The sequence below is a fragment of the Acomys russatus genome, chromosome 14 (assembly GCF_903995435.1).
Source record: "Acomys russatus chromosome 14, mAcoRus1.1, whole genome shotgun sequence".
Lineage (NCBI taxonomy): Eukaryota > Metazoa > Chordata > Mammalia > Rodentia > Muridae > Acomys > Acomys russatus.
In genome coordinates, this window is record NC_067150.1 from 46,875,110 (window position 1) to 46,896,684 (window position 21,575).

Sequence of the window (21,575 nt, forward strand, 5' to 3'; positions counted from 1 at the left end):
TTTTTAGTGAATAGTGAAAGGGAGGAATCAGTTTCCTATGGGAACAGGAAAATAAATAATATTTATTTTATAATTATATTATAATTTAATAATAAATAATTAATATTAATTAGTTATTTATTTTATAATTATTCTAAAATTATAATTTTAGATGTAGAACATCTAAAAATAACAACATAAAACATGTTGAATTTAACTGCATCAAATAGTAATTGGCAAAATACTATCAGAGTATATAAATGTTAAGAACTCATAAAATTGAAAGTTGAATATATTATTTATGTGTGTTTATATATGCTCATACAGACACATAGAACAGGCATGGAAATCATGTATGTCAGCTGTAACATAATGATGTAGGTCTCAGAAGAGAGCAAATGGGTAAAGGAATGAAGGTGAGGAGGTAGTTATAGATGTGGCATTGTTGATAATAAGAAAAAGATCCAAAATCTGAGATTAATAGAGAAAAATAGCTACAAGCTGTTGGAGCAAAACCTACAATACTGTTTTTGTGCATATTGATGTATTTATAAAAATGAACCTTTTTTGTATTTTTTGACAATTTAAAAATTATATTTCTTTATTTATATATACATTTATATTATTACACATAAATAAAATAAACTACATACAGTGAGAAGAGCCATGAAACAATCAGGAATTATATAAATGTTATATTCATAGTGTTCTGGCTATTTGTATTTGGTAACCTTGAAGAAAACATCTTTCCTATCTTGGTGAGTCTAAAATTCTCAATGAAAATCATTATCTATCATATCTCATCTCTATCAACTTAAAACATCTATCTAGACCTAAAAATAACTTAACCCTGAACAACTAAACTTAATTGTAAGACTAAACTATCTGGTCTTCAACCTCATCAGAGACTTGAGAAGGAATAAAACTTAATTACCTGAGTAAACCGGAAGTGCAGGTTAGCAGCTTCCAAAATGAAAGAGAGAACATTTAAACAGTGAAAAAAATACATTCATGCCTGATCTGTGCCAGGTAAAAAGAAAGAGACTATGTCAGGGTTTGCTCTATCTCTGTTCAAGATCCACCTCAGGGACAAGTCAGACAACAGCTCCACAGATAAGTATATATTCAAATTTTTAATGTCTAACAGAGGATTGCACAAAGAAAGTTTGTTTTTTAGAAAGATATGGTGACAGTTAAAAAAAAATTCTGATTGGTGCAGCATTGTAAGTTTCTAGACTGCCATACTTCTGAGGTCATCCTGTATAGGCTCTGACTCACTCTCCTGCTGACTGTAAAAGAGAAAAGACCCACCATTTACCTATATACAAAATCTGATGTAAGTATTAGTTTTTCAGGAATACAACATGTTTTGTATAAAAAAAAGGAATGAAATTATAATATTTACCAGTAAATGGCTGGAACTGAGGAAAATTACATTGAGTGAGGTAATATAAGTTCAGAAAGATATATTTTATATTTTTGGATGCAGAGTAGGAAATTTCTCAAAAGAAATTGCTTTCTCCTTATGACAAAGATGATGAAAATAATAATAAAAATGAAAGTTCTCTGTAAAAGACCCATCTGAGTTTTAGAAATGGGTATTTCTTCAATAGCATATAAGTAGTTATAGCTAGTAGAAATACACATAACCATAAAGGCCTTGATGAAGTGTCTGTTACATTATGGGCACAGAAAGGAGGCATATTTCAGGAAAGAACATGGACCCTCAATTCTTCAATCTCCATTTGGGACATATTTGGCAATATGATAGAGAAAAATGAGTACCTAACTTGGCTTACAGTTGGTATAATGCATTATCTTTAAGAAAACAACATTCTAAAAAGTTGTTCAAGTCAGGGAAGACTGGCAAGTGTTTGTTCTCAGGTACTGTGCTTGTGGAATCATCTTTTCAAAGACATACGGGTTATCTGGCTGGACAGAAGAGCAGCACTACTTCTCCCCACAATACCATCTTCCTTCAAGAAGGATTTGGCAACTTAGTAATACATGCATTTTCTCCTAGAAGGCTGACTGGAATTGCACTGAAGCAAGGCTGGGCCTTCTGCCGCATCACAGCCAAGGCATGGGGCTAAACTGTCTGGGTGACAAGATTGCAAGGGCTGCTGCATCACAAGATAGCCTCAGGGAGAATGTTGGGACACAGTGACATTCATCAGCAGCGATGGCTAAGTTCTACAGTGCCCAAAAGGACATGAGGAAATTGAATGGGATCAAGCAACTGAGAGAAAGGGCAGGGAGGGTAAAAGTCAAGTGTTCTAAGATAAATGGTTGTGGATCCAAAGGGCCTGGTGCTCTCCAGCAATAAATATGCTTGGGAAAGAGGCAGGCAGATAAAGGGGGAAGCGAAGGACGTGATCAAGAGTACGAGGGATGCTGAATGAAACAACTATTCCCCAAGAATCAGTACAACAAGCCAGAGGAGATTTATGAACTGTGAAAGAAACCAATGCAGAGGGGCCGTTTTCTTTCTCTATTAACCTACTATAAGTTTCATAGAGCAACAATTTGCATGGATTTGGAATCCAAAGATCACTGCAGACCACAGAAGGCTTGCTGAGTGGTGGAACAGTAACTGATTAACACCAGATGGATCTCTGCTGGGAAATTAAACGTTCTACCTGATTCAAGATTCACAAAGGGAAAAAAAGTTCAGACGCTAAAGTAGGAGTAAATTTCCCTGGAGCAAAGGAGACCTTTGAAGGAAGCGGAGCAGGCCCCAATGGGGGTCAGAAACTGCCACATTTGTGTGGAGGAAAGTGTACAGATGTTAAGATCCTAACTAGATGTGAGCTCCAGTCTCAGCTCTCCTCTCTACTTTTTAACTCATTACATAACCTTGGCCAAAGCACTTAACTGCCCAGAACAATTTCCTCACCTAGTCTAAAGTAGCAGCTGTATATTCATAGGACTGCAGACTGCAACGTTTTACCTGTAAGACGTCTCATACATGGTAACTTCAGGTGTATAATTGGACCTCAATGTGTGAGCAGGAAAGCGTTGCTACTGAGATGCTGCAGGACTCTGGCACCACACCTGAGAGTGGTAGCTGAGCTCTACGTGGCTTTTCCTTCGTTCTACAAATGATGGTATAGATTCTACCAAAAAATTGACGGAAAATGCTACAAAGACTATAGCTATCTCATGGGTCCTAAATTCAAATTACTTTTAATATCTTTAAGAAAAAACATTTTAGGAAATGTAGTGATTTACCTGATAAGGTCTTGAACTCGACTGTTAAAAGCATCACCTTGTGAGGGTTTGTTTTTCATTTCCTGTGTTGTTATTTTTGGTGTACCTGGCCGGCTGTTTTCATCTGGTCGGCTGGCAATCAGACAACTAAAAACCATAGCACCGGTCCTGAGAAGTCCAGTTGTCAAGCCTTCAAAAGCTTGTTTATTTGTGTTTCTTCCCAAAACAGGATTATTTTCATCTGGAACATAAACCTGGAAATAAAAAACAGTGAGTCTGCTTCAGTGAAACCATGAAAATTGGACAGAGACAATTTGGAATATTTCTAGAAACATAAAAATTTCTGAAACTCTACCCAAGGCAATGAGGAATTAGTTGTATTCAAATGTACTACTCAGAGGTTAGGGGGCCAGTTCAAATCCCAGTTTTGCCTTTATTAGTCAAGTGGCATTTGGGAACTTTTTTTCCCCTAAATTCTATCTGTTTATCTATAAAACACGGATAATGACATGCCTACATTATAGGTTCCTATCAACTATACTAAAATTCTATATGAACTCAAATTTATACACTCATAACACTGTTTCGTGTGAGAGTAGATTCTTAAAAATATCTAATGCAACCTACCTATAAAACCTCCAACCCAAAATTTGTCCTGCCTACAAGAACTGTAGTGATAAAGGTGGAACAGAGATTGAGGGAATGTCAAGCCAATGACTGGCCCAACTTGAGACTCAATCCCTGTCACTATTAATGATACTCCGTTATGATTGCGGACAGGAGCCTAGCATAAGTGTCTTCTGAGAGGCTTCATGCAGCAGCTGATGGGAACAGATGCAGAGACCCACAGCCAAACAATAGGCCTAGCTTGGGGAGTCTTATGGAAGAGTGGGAGGAAGCACTGAGGGAGCCAGAGAGGCCAAGGATACCACAAGAAGACCTACCAAGTAAACTAACCTGGGCCCATGGGGACTCAACAGAGACTGAACCACCAACCAAAGAGCTTGCATGGGCCAGACCTAGGGCCCTTACACATATGTAGATGTGCAGCCTTGTCATCATGTAGGTCCCTTCACAATTGGAATAGAGGCTGTCTCTGACTCTGTTGCCTGTTTTTGGATCCCTTTCCCCTAGCTAGGCTGCCTTGTCTGGCCTCAGTTGGAGAGGATGCACTTAGTCCTACTGTGGCTTGATGTGCCAGGATGGGTTGGTATCCATAGGGTCCTTCCCTTCCCTGAGGAGGAGGGAATGGGAAATGGGGAAAGGGGAGCATGAGAGTGGGACTGTGAGGGGAGGAGGAAGAGGGCTGGGATCAGGCTGTTAAGAAATTAAATAAACAAATTAATGGAAAAACTAATTTAAGTATTAGGATAAAACGTGCATTTAAAAAAATTACAAAATGGCAAAACATTCTTTTTCTAACACACAGGGTCACATGAAATTGCCTCTCAGGCACTTTCTACCTTTTGTTTGAGACAGGGTCAGGGTCGGTCTCTCAGTGGAAGTAAGCTTCCAGGGACCCACCTGTCTCTGCTTCCCCATATTGCCATTGGTGGGATTACAGGCACATGCCACTGCACTTGGCTTTTATGTGGGTCTTGGCATTGCAAACTCAGGTCTTGTGAGGCAAGTGCTTTACTGATTTGGCTCCCTCCCAGCTCCTCCATGATGATTTTCATTTAATTAATTGTATCTGTAATTTTGTAAAACTGTGTTTTTTAAAGAAGAATTCATTTTAAAGGAGACTTTCTTTAATATATTGCATGACCTCTGTTTCTTCTGAGCACGTTCTCTGTGTTTTATGTTGGAGACTTTCTTTCTTTTTTTTATTAAACATTTTTTATTTTTTACATATACATTTATATTATTACACATATATACAATAATCTATCTATAGCAAGAAGAACCATGACACATCAGGAATTATATAAATGTTACATTCTTAGTGTTTTGGCTATTTGTATTTGACAGCCTTGAAGAAAACATCTTTCCTATCTTGGTGCATCTAAAATTCTGAATGTAAATAAATAAATAATTTCTAAATGTAGATCAATCTCTATCACATCTTGTCATTATCAACTTAAAACATCTATCTAGACCTAGAGGGATCTTAACCCCTAAACAACTAAGCTTCATTGTAAAATTAAGCTACTGATCTTCAACCACATCAGAGACTTGAGAAGGAGTAAACTTGATTACCTGAGTGTGCCAGGAGTGCAGGTTAGTAGCTTTCCAAATGAGAAGATGACAGAGACAGTTTTCTACCTGAATAGTCACCCAAAAATCTCTATAATGTTAGAGCTTCTTCTTCAGCCTTATGGCCCAATATATCTGACAGACATATTTGTGAGGCAGGAACTATTGTGGACTTGCTTACCCTGTGTAGGCAGAGTTTGGCCGTCGACTCTGCCTGCATCCAAGCCTGTCTTTTTTTTTTTTTTTTAAGATTTATTTATTTATCATATATACACAGTGTTTTGCCTGCATGTACACCAGAAGAGGGCACCAGATCTCATAGATGGTTATGAGCCACCATGTGGTTGCTGGGAATTGAACTCAGGACCTTTGGAAGAGCAGCTGGTGCTCTTAACCTCTGAGCCATCTCTCCAGCCCCCAAGCTTGCCCTTTTAAGGCAGAATTATGTCTGTGGTAGAAAGGAGGACCTTTTTCCCAGTGGCTTGTTTGCCACATTTGAAGCCATTTCCATAAGGAGGTTCTTGGAGGGAGGGGGGATCGGGAGGGAAAGAGAGAGAGGGATACAATTAGGAGACTTTCTTTACACATAGATAGATATATCTTAGAGACAACCCCCAGTGAGGCACTGAGCAACCCAGGCAGGCAGAGCATTCACAAGATCATCCCTGCCTGGGGGCATACGGCATGGGCTAACAGAGCAAGCCTGAGGTGACCCCAAGCTTGATGCCACAGGGCATGGGCAGGGCACAGCACTCCTGAGACACTCCCAGACACCTTGAAGCCCCGGGTGCCATGAAGATGAGCAAGTAAGTGGTGGACAGATGGAAGAGAAAGAGAAGCAGAAGGATGTGTGCACAATGAAGAGAGAACTGCAAGCTTAAGGGTAGTAAGGAACCTCCTGGTGGAGTAGCTGGTCATGCCACCTAAGGCCATGGTGAGGTCTTGGCCTGTGCTGAAACCAAGGACCATGCCTGGGTTTGTGGCCCTGCAGCAGTAGGGGTCTGTTATCACCAAAGGGCAGGTGGACATGCCTGGTCTGGGCTGCTTCTGGGGTCATGTTGATATATGAGGGCTGTGAAGAGCTGGCCCCAAACCTTGCCTGGGCATTGTGGGAGAGCTTGCCCTGAAGGCATGAGAGCTGGCCCTGTGGGTGTGGCCCTGAGGGCCTGAGAGCCAGGTCTGCCCCTTACTGGCATTGGTGAAATAGCTGGGGCAGTGCAGGACAGCTGGCAGGCTGACCATATCAGCTATCACCCAGGAACACATCCAGGGCTTTGAGTTGACCCCACCCTCACAACTATGCCATTCGTGAACTGCTGGAGTGCATGAAGGGGCCAGTCCTTCAGATCCGAAGCTGCAGGATCTCCATAACACAGGGCAACAACAGGGTATCAGAGAGGAGTCCAGGTGAGGATCCAGTCTGTGAGGGTGGGAGGCACACCCCTGTAATCCCAGCACCCAGGGAAGCAGAGGTAGGTAGATCTTTGTGAGTTCTAGGCCAGCCTGGTCTACGAAGTAAGTCCAGGACAGCCAAGGCTACACAGAGAAACCCTATCTTGAAACCAGCCAACCAACCAACCAACAACCAACCCAATGAATTCCCCTGTTGGCTAAAGAAAAACCCAATATTAAATGGTCATTGTGTTAATACTGGCTGAAATATACTAATGACATTGTCCAGAAGCTGTAAATGTCATTTGGGAACCAAATGCTTCTTCATTTGCCTAAAAAAAAAAAAAAAAAAAAAAAAAGGCTAAACATTATGTAAACCAGTTTTCATTCTATTCCTATTCTCTCCCTATCTCTTATTAGCTGACGGTTTTTGAAATTCACAAATATAACTTTTTGCCAGGGTTTTATAATGTAAACACAAAGAAGGTAGCCTCCCTTCTCCCATCTCCATTTTCCTCCTTTCAGTATTGGTCCTTTTACTTGTAAGAATTGTGTTGGTTATTTTATGTCAACTCACCCCAAGTTGGAGTCCTTTGGGAGGAGGGAACCTCAATACAGAAAGTGCCTCTACCAGACTGGCCATTTTCTTAATTACTAGCTGCTGTGAGAGGGCCCTGCCCATTGTGGGTGGTGCTATCTCTCTACATAGAGCTTGGGTATATAGGAAAGCAGGATGAATAAGCCCTGAGAGCATGCTGGTAAGCAGAAACTCTTCATGGCCTTTGCTTGAGTTCCCTCAGTGATGACCATTACTGCAAGTGTAAGCCAAATTAAACAAATCCGTTCTTCCCCACGTTGGTTTTCGTTCATGGTGCTTTATCATAGCAATAGGAACCCTAGCCATGATAAGAGTAGTGTTCGTTTGGTTAAGTCATTGTGCTCAAATGCTCAAAGACATATTCTTTCTCCCTCTGGATAAATCTGTTCTCTTGGTTCCAATTTATGGCAGTGTTTCAACAGGAACACGGAAAAACATAAAAATGGCCAGAATTAAGGTAAGGAGAGGCTTAGCTTCCGTGGCACAAGATGACTCCATAAAGTTGTCAAAAACAAGTTCTGCTACAAAGAAAAACAAGTAGAACTGTATGGAAAAGATACACATACTGCTGAAGACAACTATCCAAAGCAGCACACTGCTTTACTTCTATGTGCGTGATGTGCCATTTGCAGAGGTGACATGTAAGCAGCATGCTCTCAATTACAGATCCTGTTATTGGTTTGAATTCACTTCCTACAGGGCAGCTGGGCCAAGGGCAATACTGTTCAGTGATATCATTCAACATTAGTTTTTTTCCACTCCCACCCATAAAAGTCATAATACATGTAATACTCTGGACACATTAAATTTACAGACCTCTTAAAACCTCTCATGAAAACCCCTTAGCTTTGAGTCTTTTTCCACTGGTACAACAGAAAAATTAGTTATCCCCCACATCCTGTCTCCTTCATTAAGAGCTGGCTGTTTCACCGGATGTGGTGGCGCATGCCTTTGATCCCAGCCCTTGGGAGGCAGAGGATCACTGTGAGTTCAAGGCCAGCCTGGTCTACACTGTGAGTCCAGGACAGCCAAGGCCAGACAGAGAAACTCTGTCTCAAAAAAACAAAACAACAACAACAACAACAAAAAATGTGTTTGGGGGCTGGAGTGATGGCTCAGCGGTTAAGAGCACCGTCTGCTCTTCCAGAGGTCCTAAGTTCAATTCCTAGCAACCACATGGTGGCTCATAACCATCTATCATTAGATCTGGTTCCCTCTTCTGGTGTACATGCAGGCAGAACACTGTATATGAATAAATAAATAAATCTTTAAAAAAAAAGTGTTGGCTGGTTCAACATAAATACCAGTCTACTGTGACTGTTGTGTAGCTTGGTTCCCACTGCTAAGGTTGTTTATCCATCTCAGCTGCATACGTATTTGCTATGCCTGCTTCTCTGTCTCTCATAACTGGATTCCTATAAACACAAGGATTAATCCAAAGGTTCTGAATTCATACAGATACCAAAACCACACTGAAGTATATTTGGCCAAAACATTTATTATTTTAGATATGCAACTTAAGGCATTTGCAACCAATGGTAGGAGCCACTGGGGCTAATTAGATATGGCAGGCAATGTAAAAGAGTATTTGTGTGCCACCACACACGGTGAATATCTATGATTGTGAAACACCTGGCATCCTAGCATGTAAATGGAAAATTCCCATATCAATTATTTAAAATTTTATAGAAAATAATATCCTTTCTGCTCATTCATTGAAGATCCTGTAAACAGAAACATAATCCTTAACTATAAAAGGCTCTCTCAGCAACAACCAGGTTCTCTTGTGTTGTTTACATTTTAGTTTAACTAATTTATTTCATTTTTAATTAAAATATAATTTCTGCATGCCCTCTTTCTCCATTTCGTCTCACCCCTTCTCTCAAATTCATATATAATTTTCTTTAATTATCATTACATATCTTTATCTACATAAATGAAAAACATGTAAATACAACCTGTTGAGTCTGCTTAGTGTTGTTCATATGTATGTGTTTAGGGCTGACCACTTGGTACTGGATAACCAACTGGAGACTCATTTCTCTCTGCTATAATTGCTTGCAGCTCTTCAAAAATAGCACTGCTATCCTTCTAGGTGCAAAATCCAAGAACCTGAGCTCCATCCCTCTCATCCTACATATCCAATTAAAAACCCTATTAAGAAGGCTGGGTGGGGTGGTGCATGCCATAATCCCAGCACTTGGGAGACAGGTAGGTAGACAGATCTCTGTGAGTTCAAGGCCAGTCTGGTCTACAAAGTGAGTCTAGAACAGTCAAGGCTACACAGAGCCCTGTTTGGAAAAACAACAAAAATACTTATCAAGTACTTATCTTAAAATCCTTCTTTTAAAAGTATCATTTATTTAGTAAGTCAAGATGGACACCATTATTTAAAATTATGAGTGGTTCCTAATTAACATCAACTGTTACTATCATAGTAAGCAGGAATAATTTCCAATACATATCTTCTTAAACAAATTTACCTGTGACTAAAACTAAGAATTTGAGTTTGTGCTGAATTTTCATTAAAAATCATTGTTGGAAGCTAGATTTTTTTTTTACTCCTCCTTTTGTACACATTTCCCACCCTCATAAACAAAGTGACCATTTCTCTTTCTCTGGGACTACTGGAATAATCTTCTAGTGGGTCTTTTGAACCTTCTAATCCACTTCTGTGTAAGTATGTGATACTTACTTATGGGTCACAATATTTTCAGTAACATCTTACTATAGCTAGCATTAAAGCCCAAAATCCTTCACTTAGTCTGCGAAGTCCAGCATGCTCTATTTCCCATATATCCTACTTGTCTCAACTGATTCCCTATTCACATCTTGCTCATGAGTATTGAGCCTCAATACTCTTCTTTGATGCACTGAACTCAAGACCATTTTTCTTTCTCAGGAGCTGTTCCCGTAGCTCACACCAGCTTCAATCTCTGCACTTTTGTCCTACTAATACTCATCCTTTGGGGTTTGGCCGAATAGCATTTATTCAGAGAAGTCTTTTTGATACTCTGACTAGTTCAGACTGTTTATAGGCTCATAGGATCTTATATTTCTTCTCTGTAGCATGTATCATTTACGTTCCATTGCACAACCGTTTTTCTTACTTTGAAAATTTAAGTCCTATGAAGATTAGGACAAATGCATTTGATTTACCACTTAGTAACTAGAATACACTTTCTTGTAGATTATTGGTGCTTAATAAAAGTCCTTCAAGAATCAACAATCCAATTAGCAGTATCACCTACTGTCATTTTAAGTGTTTTAGAAAATGAAGTAATTTGTTAAGACTTAGAAGTTAGCTAACCATGGAGTTGGAACCCAGGTAGTTTTGAATTCAGTATCTTTTTTTTTTTTTCCTTTTTTGCTGGTTCTTTGTGAATTTCACATCATGCATCCCAATCCCACTCATCTCCCCATCCCCTCATACCTGCCTTCCACCCTTGTAAGCTTCTCCCTCAAAAGAAAAACAAGCTGTGGGGTATCACAGTGTGTTCCACATTACACCTTTTCACTCACACTTCTCTGCTTATAACTGCTCACTGCACTGAGTCACTGGTCTGGCTCCAGGCCCCTGGCTTCTGTTGCACTATTAATCCAGGGTCCTCACTAGGACTCCTCTCCTATGTTCTGTGGCTGCCCGTGTCTTGAAGATCCTGTAGTTTTGGATCTGGAGGATCAGCGCTTTCACATGCTCCAGCAGTTCACGGATGGGGTAGATGTTGGGCTGGGCCAACTCAGAGCCCTGGATCTGGGCCTGAGGGGTGTCTGAGCTGGTCAGCCCGGCAGCTCTCCTGCACCCTCTGCACTGGAACAAGTTCTCCAGTCCTGCCCTGGCTAGCTTATCTAATGCTGCAGGCAGCAAGGGGCAGAGCCAGCTCTCCAGCTTTCATGCCCGTGAGGCTGGTTCTCCCACTGGTGAGGGGGTGAGGAATGAGGGGGTAAAAAGGGTAGTTCTCCCTTGTCGATGGCACTGCACTTGACACTGTGCAGTAGACAAGTTGCAGGGTCAGCTCTCCCACACTTATGCCCTTGGGGGTGACTCAACCGCCCCCCTGCCACCAAGGTCAGCTCTACTGTGCTGCCCAGGTGAGGTGCAGGGGCTGCTTTCCCAAGTGTTAAAATAGATGAGGGATAGGGACAGCTTTATGGCCCTGGGGCCAGCTCTTCCATCCGCTGCAAATGGTGAAGGGAAGGCATCTCTCCCTCACCAACAGTACTACATAGCAGACAAGAAGCAGGGCCAGCTTTCCCATGCTCACACCCTTGGGGCAGCTTACCTGCAACCCTTATAACCAGGGCCAGCTCTACTGCGCTGCCCAGGTGAGGGGCAGCGACAGCTTTCCTGCTCTGATGGTCTGAGGCAAGGGCTGAAAGCATCACTCCTTCATCCACATCATTGCATGTCAGACAAGGGGCAGGGCTAGCTGTCCCATGCTCATGCCCCTGGGGCCAGCTCTCCCAAGTGCTGCAGCTGGTGAGGGGCAGGGAAAGCTCTCCTGCTCTCATGACCAAAGGGGAGGCAGTCCAGACCAGGGATCCTTGATGCTGCAGGGACAAGGACCCAGGCATGGCCCTTGGTGTCAGCACAGGCCAGGATCTCACCATGATCTTAGGTGGTATCACCAGCTACCACATCAGGCTGCTTGTCACTACCCTTGAGTCTCCAGTTCTGCCTCTCTTTATTGTACACACATCCTTTTGCTTCTACTACTTCCTTCTTCCTTCCTTCTCCTCCCCCTCTTCCTCTTTTTCTGGTTTTTCGAGTCAGGGTTTCTCTGTGTAGCCCTGGCTGTCATGGACTCACTTTGTAGACCAGGCTGGCCTTGACTCACAGAGATCCACCTGCCTCTGCTTCTCAGGGTGCTGGGATTACAGGCATGCGCCACTGTGCTTGGCTTCCTTGCTCCTCTTAGTGGTACTCGAGGTCTCCCCGTGTTTGGGGGTCATCTCAGGAGTGCTGATATAGCCTGCCTATGCAGTATGACATTGTGCAGGGGTCATCTCAGGACTTCTTGCCCAGTCCTGCTCAGGGCCAGAATGGTGGTTGTTTCAAGCTTGCTCCTAGCCTAGGTCCTGTGGCGTCAGACTGGTGATCATCTAGGGAATGCTCACAGCCTGGGCTGCGTGATCCCAGACGGAGTTCCTGAATTCAGAATGTTAATTATATTACTTTTCAAAGGGTATGAGGAACTTCTCAGGAAGCATTTTTCTCTCATGATCCACTTAAGAATCAAGTATTTTCCAGTAATTTAATTTCTATCTGACATCTAAAGGTCTACCTACAACAGCCTAGTAAATGGCAAAAGGCCGATGTCATAGTAAAAACTACACAACAATACACTTCACTTGATATGGCAGAAATGTCAGAAGGGAAACAAGGCACAATGAGGAAGACGTTTGTGTATGCCATATGGAATGCGGGCCTTTATAGGCTAGCATATCCAATCAAGTCAAGATAGCTCCTAAAACAATGAAGAACAGCAAGGCAAGAAGCAAGAAGATAGATCAGTTCTAGCTGGCTTAGCCTGCATGAATTTACCTCTTCTTTCTTTCTTTCTTTCTTTCTTTCTTTCTTTCTTTCTTTCTTTCTTTCTTTCGAGAGAGGGTTTCTCTGTGTAACTGCTCTGACTGTCCTGGAACTCGTTCTGTAGACTTGGCTGGCCTCAAACTCATAGAGAGCTGCCTGCCTATGCCTCCCAAGTTCTGAGATTAAAGACGTGTGCCACCACCACCCAGTGAACCTTTTATTCTTTATTTTATAGTAATTATAAAATAGGAAAAGACACAAAATGTACAGTGTGGTCTTTCCTTTCTATCTATCTTTCTTTCTGTCTATCTCTCTTTCTATCTTATGTTTTTCAAGATAAGGTTTCTCTGTGTAGCCTTGACTGTCCTGGACTTGCTTTGTAGACCAGGCTGTCCTCAAACTTACAGTGATCTGCCTGCTTCTGCCTCACTGAGTGCTGGGATTAAGGGCTTGTGCCACCACACCTGGCCTACATATCTATCTATCTATCTATCTACCTACCTATCATCTACCTACCTACCTACCTTTCATCTTGCTTGTTCCCATTAGTTAGTTTATATACATAAAAATCTAGGAATTGGTATAATTATGAGCACAATCAACATATACAATTATCTTAGCACCATAAATACATCACTTTATAACAAGTAACATATGCTTTCTTTTCACTTTCATCTAGCAACTAATACCTATTTTTGCTGTTTTTGTATTATGTAAATGCAACAATTCAGTATGCGACCTTTTGAGATTGACTTTTTGATTCAACAAGATGCCAAGAGGCTGTGCATACAAATAGCTCACTAGTGTTCACCGAATATACCACACCTTGGATGTACCAAAGCCTAATCATTTCCCATTAGAGAATACGATGGTTGGCTTCCATTTTAGGACAAAAGAATAAAACTACTCATACTTAATATATTATTGATGTGTGAGGGTTTATATTCACCACTAAATTCTTTGTTCATTCTGGGCATGCTTTGCTGAGTTTATAGAATCTATACATTTATATCTTTTGGTAACTTGGGACAGTCTCTGTTATTATTTCTTGGTGTACTTTTCAGTCTTACCTTTTTTCTCCTTTCTGTGTCTGATGACATGAATCTTTTGTTATAGACTTATGAATCTCTGAGACTTGGTTCATGTTTTTTGTTTGTTTTTCAGGACAGGGTTTCTCTGTGTAGTCTTCACTGTCCTGGACTCCCTGTGTAGACCAGGCTGGCCTCGAACTCACAATGATCCGCCTGCCTCTGTCTCCCAAGTGCTGAATTAAAGGTGTGTGCTACATGCTTGGCTCTTTTTTTTTTTTTAATTTTAACAAATAATTTACTTTTATTCTATGTGTATTGGTGTTTTGTCTTTGTATATGTATGTGTGAGAGGATGTTGGATCCCCTGAAAGTGGAGTTTCAGACAGTTATGAGATGTCATATGGGTGCTGGGAACTGATCATAGGTCCTCGGGAAGAGCAGCCAGTGTTCGCCCTCTTCCCCCCCCCCCCCCCCCCCCCCGCGTTTCCCTGTGTCACCCTGGTTGTCCTGCATTTGCTCTTTAGACCAGGCTAAAGTGCTGGGATTGCAGGAGTGCGCCACCATGCCTGGTTTGCAGCTAATGCTCTTAACCACTGAGCCATCGCTCATGCTCTGTCCTATTTTCAAATTCATATTTTCATTCATTACATTTTATTATTAAGGCTATACACTGACTTGAATAATTTTTGTTCTCTGTGATTTTTAGTTGTAGTGTTTCTTTTTAATTATTCTTCATTTTTAAAATTCTTTGCTAAAACTATTTTCATTTACTTATACATATTAATAGGTTGCATGATTTAGTATTTTAATGGTGGCTGCTTTAAGACCTTTGTGTGAAAAATGAAGCCTCTATCAACTATCTCTCTTGGTTGAGATTTCCCTAGTTCTTGGCATGCTGAATGATTTTATTTTCATTGTACTTTCGAAATTTTGGGTATTATGTTATAAGAATCTGGGTCCTCTTTAAATCTTGTATTTTACAAAGTATCTTTGTGACAGTCTGCTGGGGGTGTGGCAAGAAGTGCCATGTCATTACTGGCAGATGGGGATGGAAGCCCAGGTATTTCACTGACCTTTATTGGCATTCCTTGTAGTAGTGAGGATGCCTTTGTTATTACTGGTTAAGGTAGGAATTCACCTTAGTGCATAGACACAGCATGTCACTTCTTCCTAGGCTGTCTTCACAAGACAGAGACTGGGTTTGCTGCCAAGGCCAGATCTCTACTAACACCTACCTTAGCTTCTACTGATGAACCCTGGAAAAGAGGACACCCTGTGAGGTTCTCATGTCTTGATTTCTGAAAAATGTGCATCAGTAAGACACAGAACGTATCAATGACTGCCAAAGGCTGGGGAGAAAAAGTGACACTGAATTCAAAGGGAGAATTTACAGGGCAACGAAACTGTTCTAGATTTAGGCTGTAATAGGTCTCCAGTAGGTGGGCTTTTGAATCTGGGTTTCTAAACCCAATGTTTTCATGAATTCGGAGTAATTCACTTATGTGTTTGTATATATCATTACTTCATTCCTTTTTATTACTAAGTGCACAGATTAAATCCTAATCTGCTTATAGACTTACCTGTTGATAGATATGCATGTTGTTGAGCATAGTTATATATTTGTGGATAAGACTGCTAAGATCATTCTCAAGTGCTTGTGAAGAAATATTTTTGTTTTTCTTGGATAAATAGCTAGAAACAGGATTGCTAGGATATAGCTAGGCTGGTGCACATTTTTTTTTTTTCGAGACAGGGTCTCTCTGTGTAGCCTTGGCCATCGTGGACTCACTTTGTAGACCAGGCTGGCCTCGAACTCACAGCGATCCGCCTGCCTCTGCCTCCTGAGTGCTGGGATTAAAGGCGTGCGCCACCACGCCTGGCTGGAAAAAAATGGTGCACATTTTTAAGAATCAAACTTAAAGCATGTTTCATTTTTAAAAATTTAAATACAGAATCTGTTAAACTTTACTGCCAAAGTTTAAGAGAAAGGAAGTTGTCATTCAAGGAACAGGAGTGCTAGAGGTACTGCAAGACTTTCAATTGCTGCAGTCAGAGGTGTTAATGAGACCCAAAGTTGCTGATTTTCTCTCTAAACAGGTGTCACAGGTGAGAATGAGCGGGCTGGAGGAGAGGCTCACTATAAAGAACGCAGTCCATTCTCACATCTCATAGAGCCCCAAGGGGAACAGGAAGGGCAGAGAAACAGAACTCAGCTGTGTGCGTGGCCACTTCAACATCTACTCTTAGTATTTATCTTTCATTTATTAGAAAAACAAGGTCTATTGCTTTCTGCCCACGTGCACACCATGATGCTGGACTGCAAGCTTCAGGAGGGCAGGCCGAGTCTGCGCTATTGCAAGGTTCTGGGGAAGGTCTGAGCAGGGCTGCCTGTATTCACTCTTCTCATTTCCACACACCCTCCACACCAGACTTCACTTGTTCTACTCTGTTCTCCATTCCATACTTTCCCAGCCCCATCTTCACTGTTCTATTTTCCTGGTCTTCCTTTTGTGTTAGTCTTCTATTTTCCTTCACCTCTTTATGTCCTGAACATGTATACATTGAGCTTTTGCATAACTATTTACCTTCCTAGGTTCTTTGTTTTTACTTCAGGTTTCTTCTCCTAGTTTTTCCTCTTGGATAGTAGCTACCAAGCCATCTATACCTAGCTATCTTAGCTAGAGGGCAACTGAACTATCCCGACATTGCTGATGGCTACTTTTGAGTTGTAGTAGTCTCCCAAGAGCCACACCAGCAATATCCTACCACAAGGTAACCCATCATGGCCTATTTCCCATCTGACTATTGGGACTACTTTCTGACTCTGTGTTCTGGTTAGTTTTTACTGTCAACTTGACACAACCTAGAATCATCTAATGAACGGAAACCTCAATTGGAGAACTGCTTTGATCAGATTGGCTGATGGTTGGCCTCAAACTCATAGACATCAACCTGCTTCTGCCTCCGAAGTGCTGCAGTTTAAAGGTGTGTGGCACCATACCTGGCTTATATTTATATAAATTATATTTCTTTATATTTTAAACATATCTCATGCAGATAATAGCCGGTTCCTTCTTTTTATCTGTTTTAACAGTTTTTGCCTCATAACAAGGGTAAACATTCATTTATATAATTATTGTTACTTTAGGACCACTGGTTAGTGTTAGGGGCACTGTTTCATTAGTGTTTTGTTTTTCTCCTGTTTTATTCTCTAGTTCTTCTTTTTCCCTTCTGTTGAAGTTTTGCATATCTTTTAGAGGCCAATTTTAGTTTATCTGCTGAGTTCTAGGCTAATTTGCTTGTGTTTTCTCTACAGGTATCATTATACCTATAGAATTCCCATCACCCACATAGTGACTCACAACTCTCTGTGACTTCAGTGCCAGGGGATTCAATATCCTCTTTTGGTCTATGCAGGTACTGTATGCATGTGCCACAGAGATATGCATGCAGGCAAAAAAACACTTATGTACATAAAAATAAAATGCAGAAATGTAGATTCTTCCCAAATCTTTATAGTATGTGGGATTATATGCAGCAAAAATGACAAATGTTATATAACCCTATGTTGGCATTTTGTCATTAATTATGTTTTTAAAAATTTAGGTACTGCAGATGTTCCATTTGTTCTGATCTTCAGTCTTTCTTAAAGAACTTAAAAAGAAAAAAGAACTTTCTTGTCTAGTTGTGTGTGTGTGTGTGTGCCTGTGCACAAGTGCGTGCGTGCGTGCGTGCCTGTGCATGTTGGTGCTGTTGGTGATTGAACCTGGGGTTTCACTACCAGTGAGCTACAACACAAGCCTAGTACAAGTGTGCTAGCAATTAATCTTGTGATGTATACATTTTCAATATGAAAGTATTAAGTACACATGAATACTAGGCAGAAAGTCATAAAATTTCATTTTTACACCTATTTTTAAAACTTACCACCATCATTTGTGTGTATATGCATGTATGTGTGGGGGAGCAGGGTGGTCGCACATACCACAGTGTACATGTGGAGGTCAGAGGACAACCTGCAAGAGTCAGTTTTCGTCCTTCACCATATGGATTCCAGGGATTGTATTCAAGTTGTCAGGTCTGGCACCAAGAACCTTTACCTATGGCACAATCTTATTTCTTAAGCATATCTTTGCAGATATATAAATCAAGGATGATACTAGTTTCCTTTAGCATGTTAAAGATGCTGAGCATACTACTTCACACGTCTCCCATCTATCTTTTGACATCATTGCTGTCTTTCTACAACAAATGAACTAGAGCAGAGCAGAAGCTGTGAAGGTTTTCTCTCTAGTTCTCTAATTCTCTCTCAATAAGTCACATAGCTTGGTGAACATAAACTGAGCTTATATTTTGATGAAGGAAGAGGCAGAAATATGAGATAATCTAAGCAAGCACCACATGGTGAAGAAAAAAGGAAACAAGATGCAATTGGCATCAGGAAGAGTACAGTTCTCTCCATTGCTGAGATTTCTGCACCCACGTAATTAACTATGGAGCCCTTGTTCTGGTTGCTCAGGATAAAGAAAACAATTTGGCAACCAGAGAGTTCCAGGCCTTGCTGCTATAATGAAAATCAAACAGGCACCTGGAAGGGTCTGCACATGGTTAAATGAAAAACAATCCCCTACTCTAAGACTGCACTTATGTTTTCTTTGTTTGAACCCAGGGCTTTCCTGTCACCTGAAAAGCCCAACAACTTTGGCTCAACAGTATCATATCAATTATTTAAACTTTGTACAACACTTTTCAATTAACAACCTCCTTAGCTCTGGAAAATATATGCATATAATTTATCAGTATATTTTCCTGAATATTTCAAAAAAGGTCACTATGAATCAGAAATAAGACTGCTAATAAATATTTAATCCATTTAAAAACACAGTGAAGCATCACGGACTTATTAGTCTTTTAATTAAATGATTCTTTACTATATCTTATTCAAGTTACAATATTAAGCATATAAAATCAAAGTCACAAAAATTTTGCTGTTTTATTTGTATACCTAATAAAGTAAGGATACAACTCAGTTTATAGGAGAAGTCTTGGACAACACTAGGAGATGAGGGTCATGTGTGTAGCTCTGTGACCTCCTTCTCAACATCAACCTGCTCATAATACTGCTGAGCCTCTCAGTTCCTGTCCAACATCAAATGCCTGTCAGTCAATGGTTTACAGTACTGAGCAGCACCACCAGTCTTTTGTTTAATGGCATAAAACATAAACTAATCCTCTTAGAAATCTTTAAGTGACACTTAAGTATTGTTGGTTATATACACATGGTTGTGAACATATCTAGAATTTTTCCTCACTCATAACTGATGTTTTATTTAGACATACCTCATTGTTTCATTGAGTTTTATTATTTTCAATACTTAATTCTGAAATCCTACAGTATTTCTATCTTAATTGTTTGTTTTGTTATTTGATTGTGAAATATTCTCCATAGGCAGTTGTGTTTGAACATGTGGTCATCAGCTGGTAGAACTGTTATGGATAGTTATAGAACATTTAGTATGGGCCTTTACACTTCCTGTCTATTCTTTGCTTTCTGCCCCCATGCTTTCTTCCCTGCATCCCTTCAAAATGTAAGCCTAAATAAATCCTCCGCCACTTATCAGGTATTTGGACATAAGTATTAATTCATTTGGAATCAGCCATAATGTCAAGATTCATTCATGCTTTCTTTGTATATATCACTTAAAACAAAAACCCTATTCATCTACTCATCTATTAATGGCCTTGTGAATATACAATGAACATGGTAATATACATATTTGTTCAAGATCCCAATTTTAATTATTTTGAATAAATGATCAAAAGCAATGATCATATGGCAGTTCCATATGAAACATTTTATTAGAGACATTCATACTGCTTTCCACAGTGGCTGTATCACCTTGCACTCCCAGTAGTCATGCAGAAGCCTTCTAGTTTAGCCATATCCTTATTGGTAACTGTTATTTTCTGATTAAAACAACAACAACAACAACAACAACAACAACGTGAGCTGGGCATAGTGGTGCATGCCTGTAATCCCAGCACTTGGGAGGCAGAGGCAGGTGGATTGCTGTGAGTTTGAGACCAGCCTGGTCTACAAAGAGAGTTCAGGACAGCCAAGGCTAACATAGAGAAATCCTTTCTCAATAAACAAACAAACCAACCAACCCAAAAAACCAAACCAAACCAACAACACCACTCCCACCCTACCCCCACGCCCCACCACAAATGTGGCCATCTTAATAGTGTGATGTAACAGTGAGTCACTAATCCTTGAGGATGGGTGAGTTAGATCACCTTTTCACATCTCTTTTGTCTTTTATTATACCTTCTCTTAAGGAATGTCTAGTTAAGCCCCTGACTCAAATTTGGAGCTCTTCCTTTGCTTGAGGGAGCTGTGGAATCTGTTGTGGAATTACTACAGTGAAAAATTCAGTGCACTTATTATATTCTACACTTCTAAGTCTGGTTCTGTCTGATCTTTCTTGATATTTTCATGGATGCTACAGCCCTGTCATGTCTTGCAGCAGGCATCCAGCTCACTGGCTCTTACACTCTTTCTGCTAAGTAAGATTTAGGTGTAGAGGTTATATTATAAATGTCCTGTATGTGTCTGGGCACTCCACCATCACATATTGTCTGTATTTCAATCAGTTAAGATTCTCTGTAATAGTCTCTGCTGATAAAAGCAGCTTCTTTAATGAGGCACTCAAATTCTCAGATTACTACCAGAAACATAAAAGTCACCACCAACATTCATCCTAAACTAGGAAACACCTTTCTCCCCTTACTGCTACAAAACCAGTCACAGCACTGGACAACTGACAGTTATAATATCACAAGCCTAAAAGAAACAGAAATAATCAGAATAAAGAAGGAGGGCTAAAATGTGTTTGATAAAACAGATGTCCCTGGATCCAAAGTGAGGAAAATTAAGAGCAGAATAAGCATACGATGTGATAAAATCTATTATTGTAAATTTAAAAGTGATCACAAGTAATAGAAAGGAAATAAGGGCTTTTAATCAAGAGGGAAATAAGCTATGTAATATCTTGGCTGATAGCTGGCACTGAATAAATGATAGCTATTATGAGGAGCTGAGAGCCAGCTCAAGTGTCCTTTGTGATGCACCCCGTAGAGTTACTAAATGTCTTCCTCCACAGTTCCACAGCTCTCTGCAAAGAATGTCATCTCTCCATTTCTATACTATGAATCAAAGACTGTGATCTCCCCAATTCAAATGAATTTTACTCTGCAAAGCTGATCTATGCAGGTGAGTTGAGGGATAATTAGTTTACTCAGGCAGAGCCTGCAGGAATGGGATCAGTAGCTAGCCTGCTCTCCTGTGCCATGTGAAGCTTTTGCTACACAGAAGAGATCTGCACAGGAACCTGACTATACTGACACCTTGTCCGGGCTAAGCCATCACCTATCTTATTCCCTAATGCAAAGATTTCCTAAAAGGTTGGGATCATAGTCTTGTTTCACTGTCTCATATTATGTCTATTAATAAAGTTTTTTCCCTTAAAAACATGCTAGAATTTTTTACTGTAAAACATTTTGTTCCACTCCTTCATTGATGGTGGGAGTACAGCCACTTTGGAAATCTGTCTGGTGCTATCTCAGAAAACTGGGAA

At 40.5% G+C, this 21,575-nt stretch overlaps 1 protein-coding gene across 3 annotated transcripts in view; it reads right to left on the reverse strand.

Annotated features, from left to right (window-relative positions):
- Scaper (S-phase cyclin A associated protein in the ER) overlaps nucleotides 1-21,575 on the reverse strand; it is a 315,920-nt gene that overhangs the window by 52,149 nt on the left and 242,196 nt on the right. For all 3 annotated transcript variants that reach the window (XM_051156493.1, XM_051156492.1, XM_051156489.1), the window contains one exon: nucleotides 3,211-3,443. In XM_051156493.1, the coding sequence (XP_051012450.1) occupies nucleotides 3,211-3,443 (233 nt within the window). The remainder of the gene's footprint in view (nucleotides 1-3,210; nucleotides 3,444-21,575) is intronic.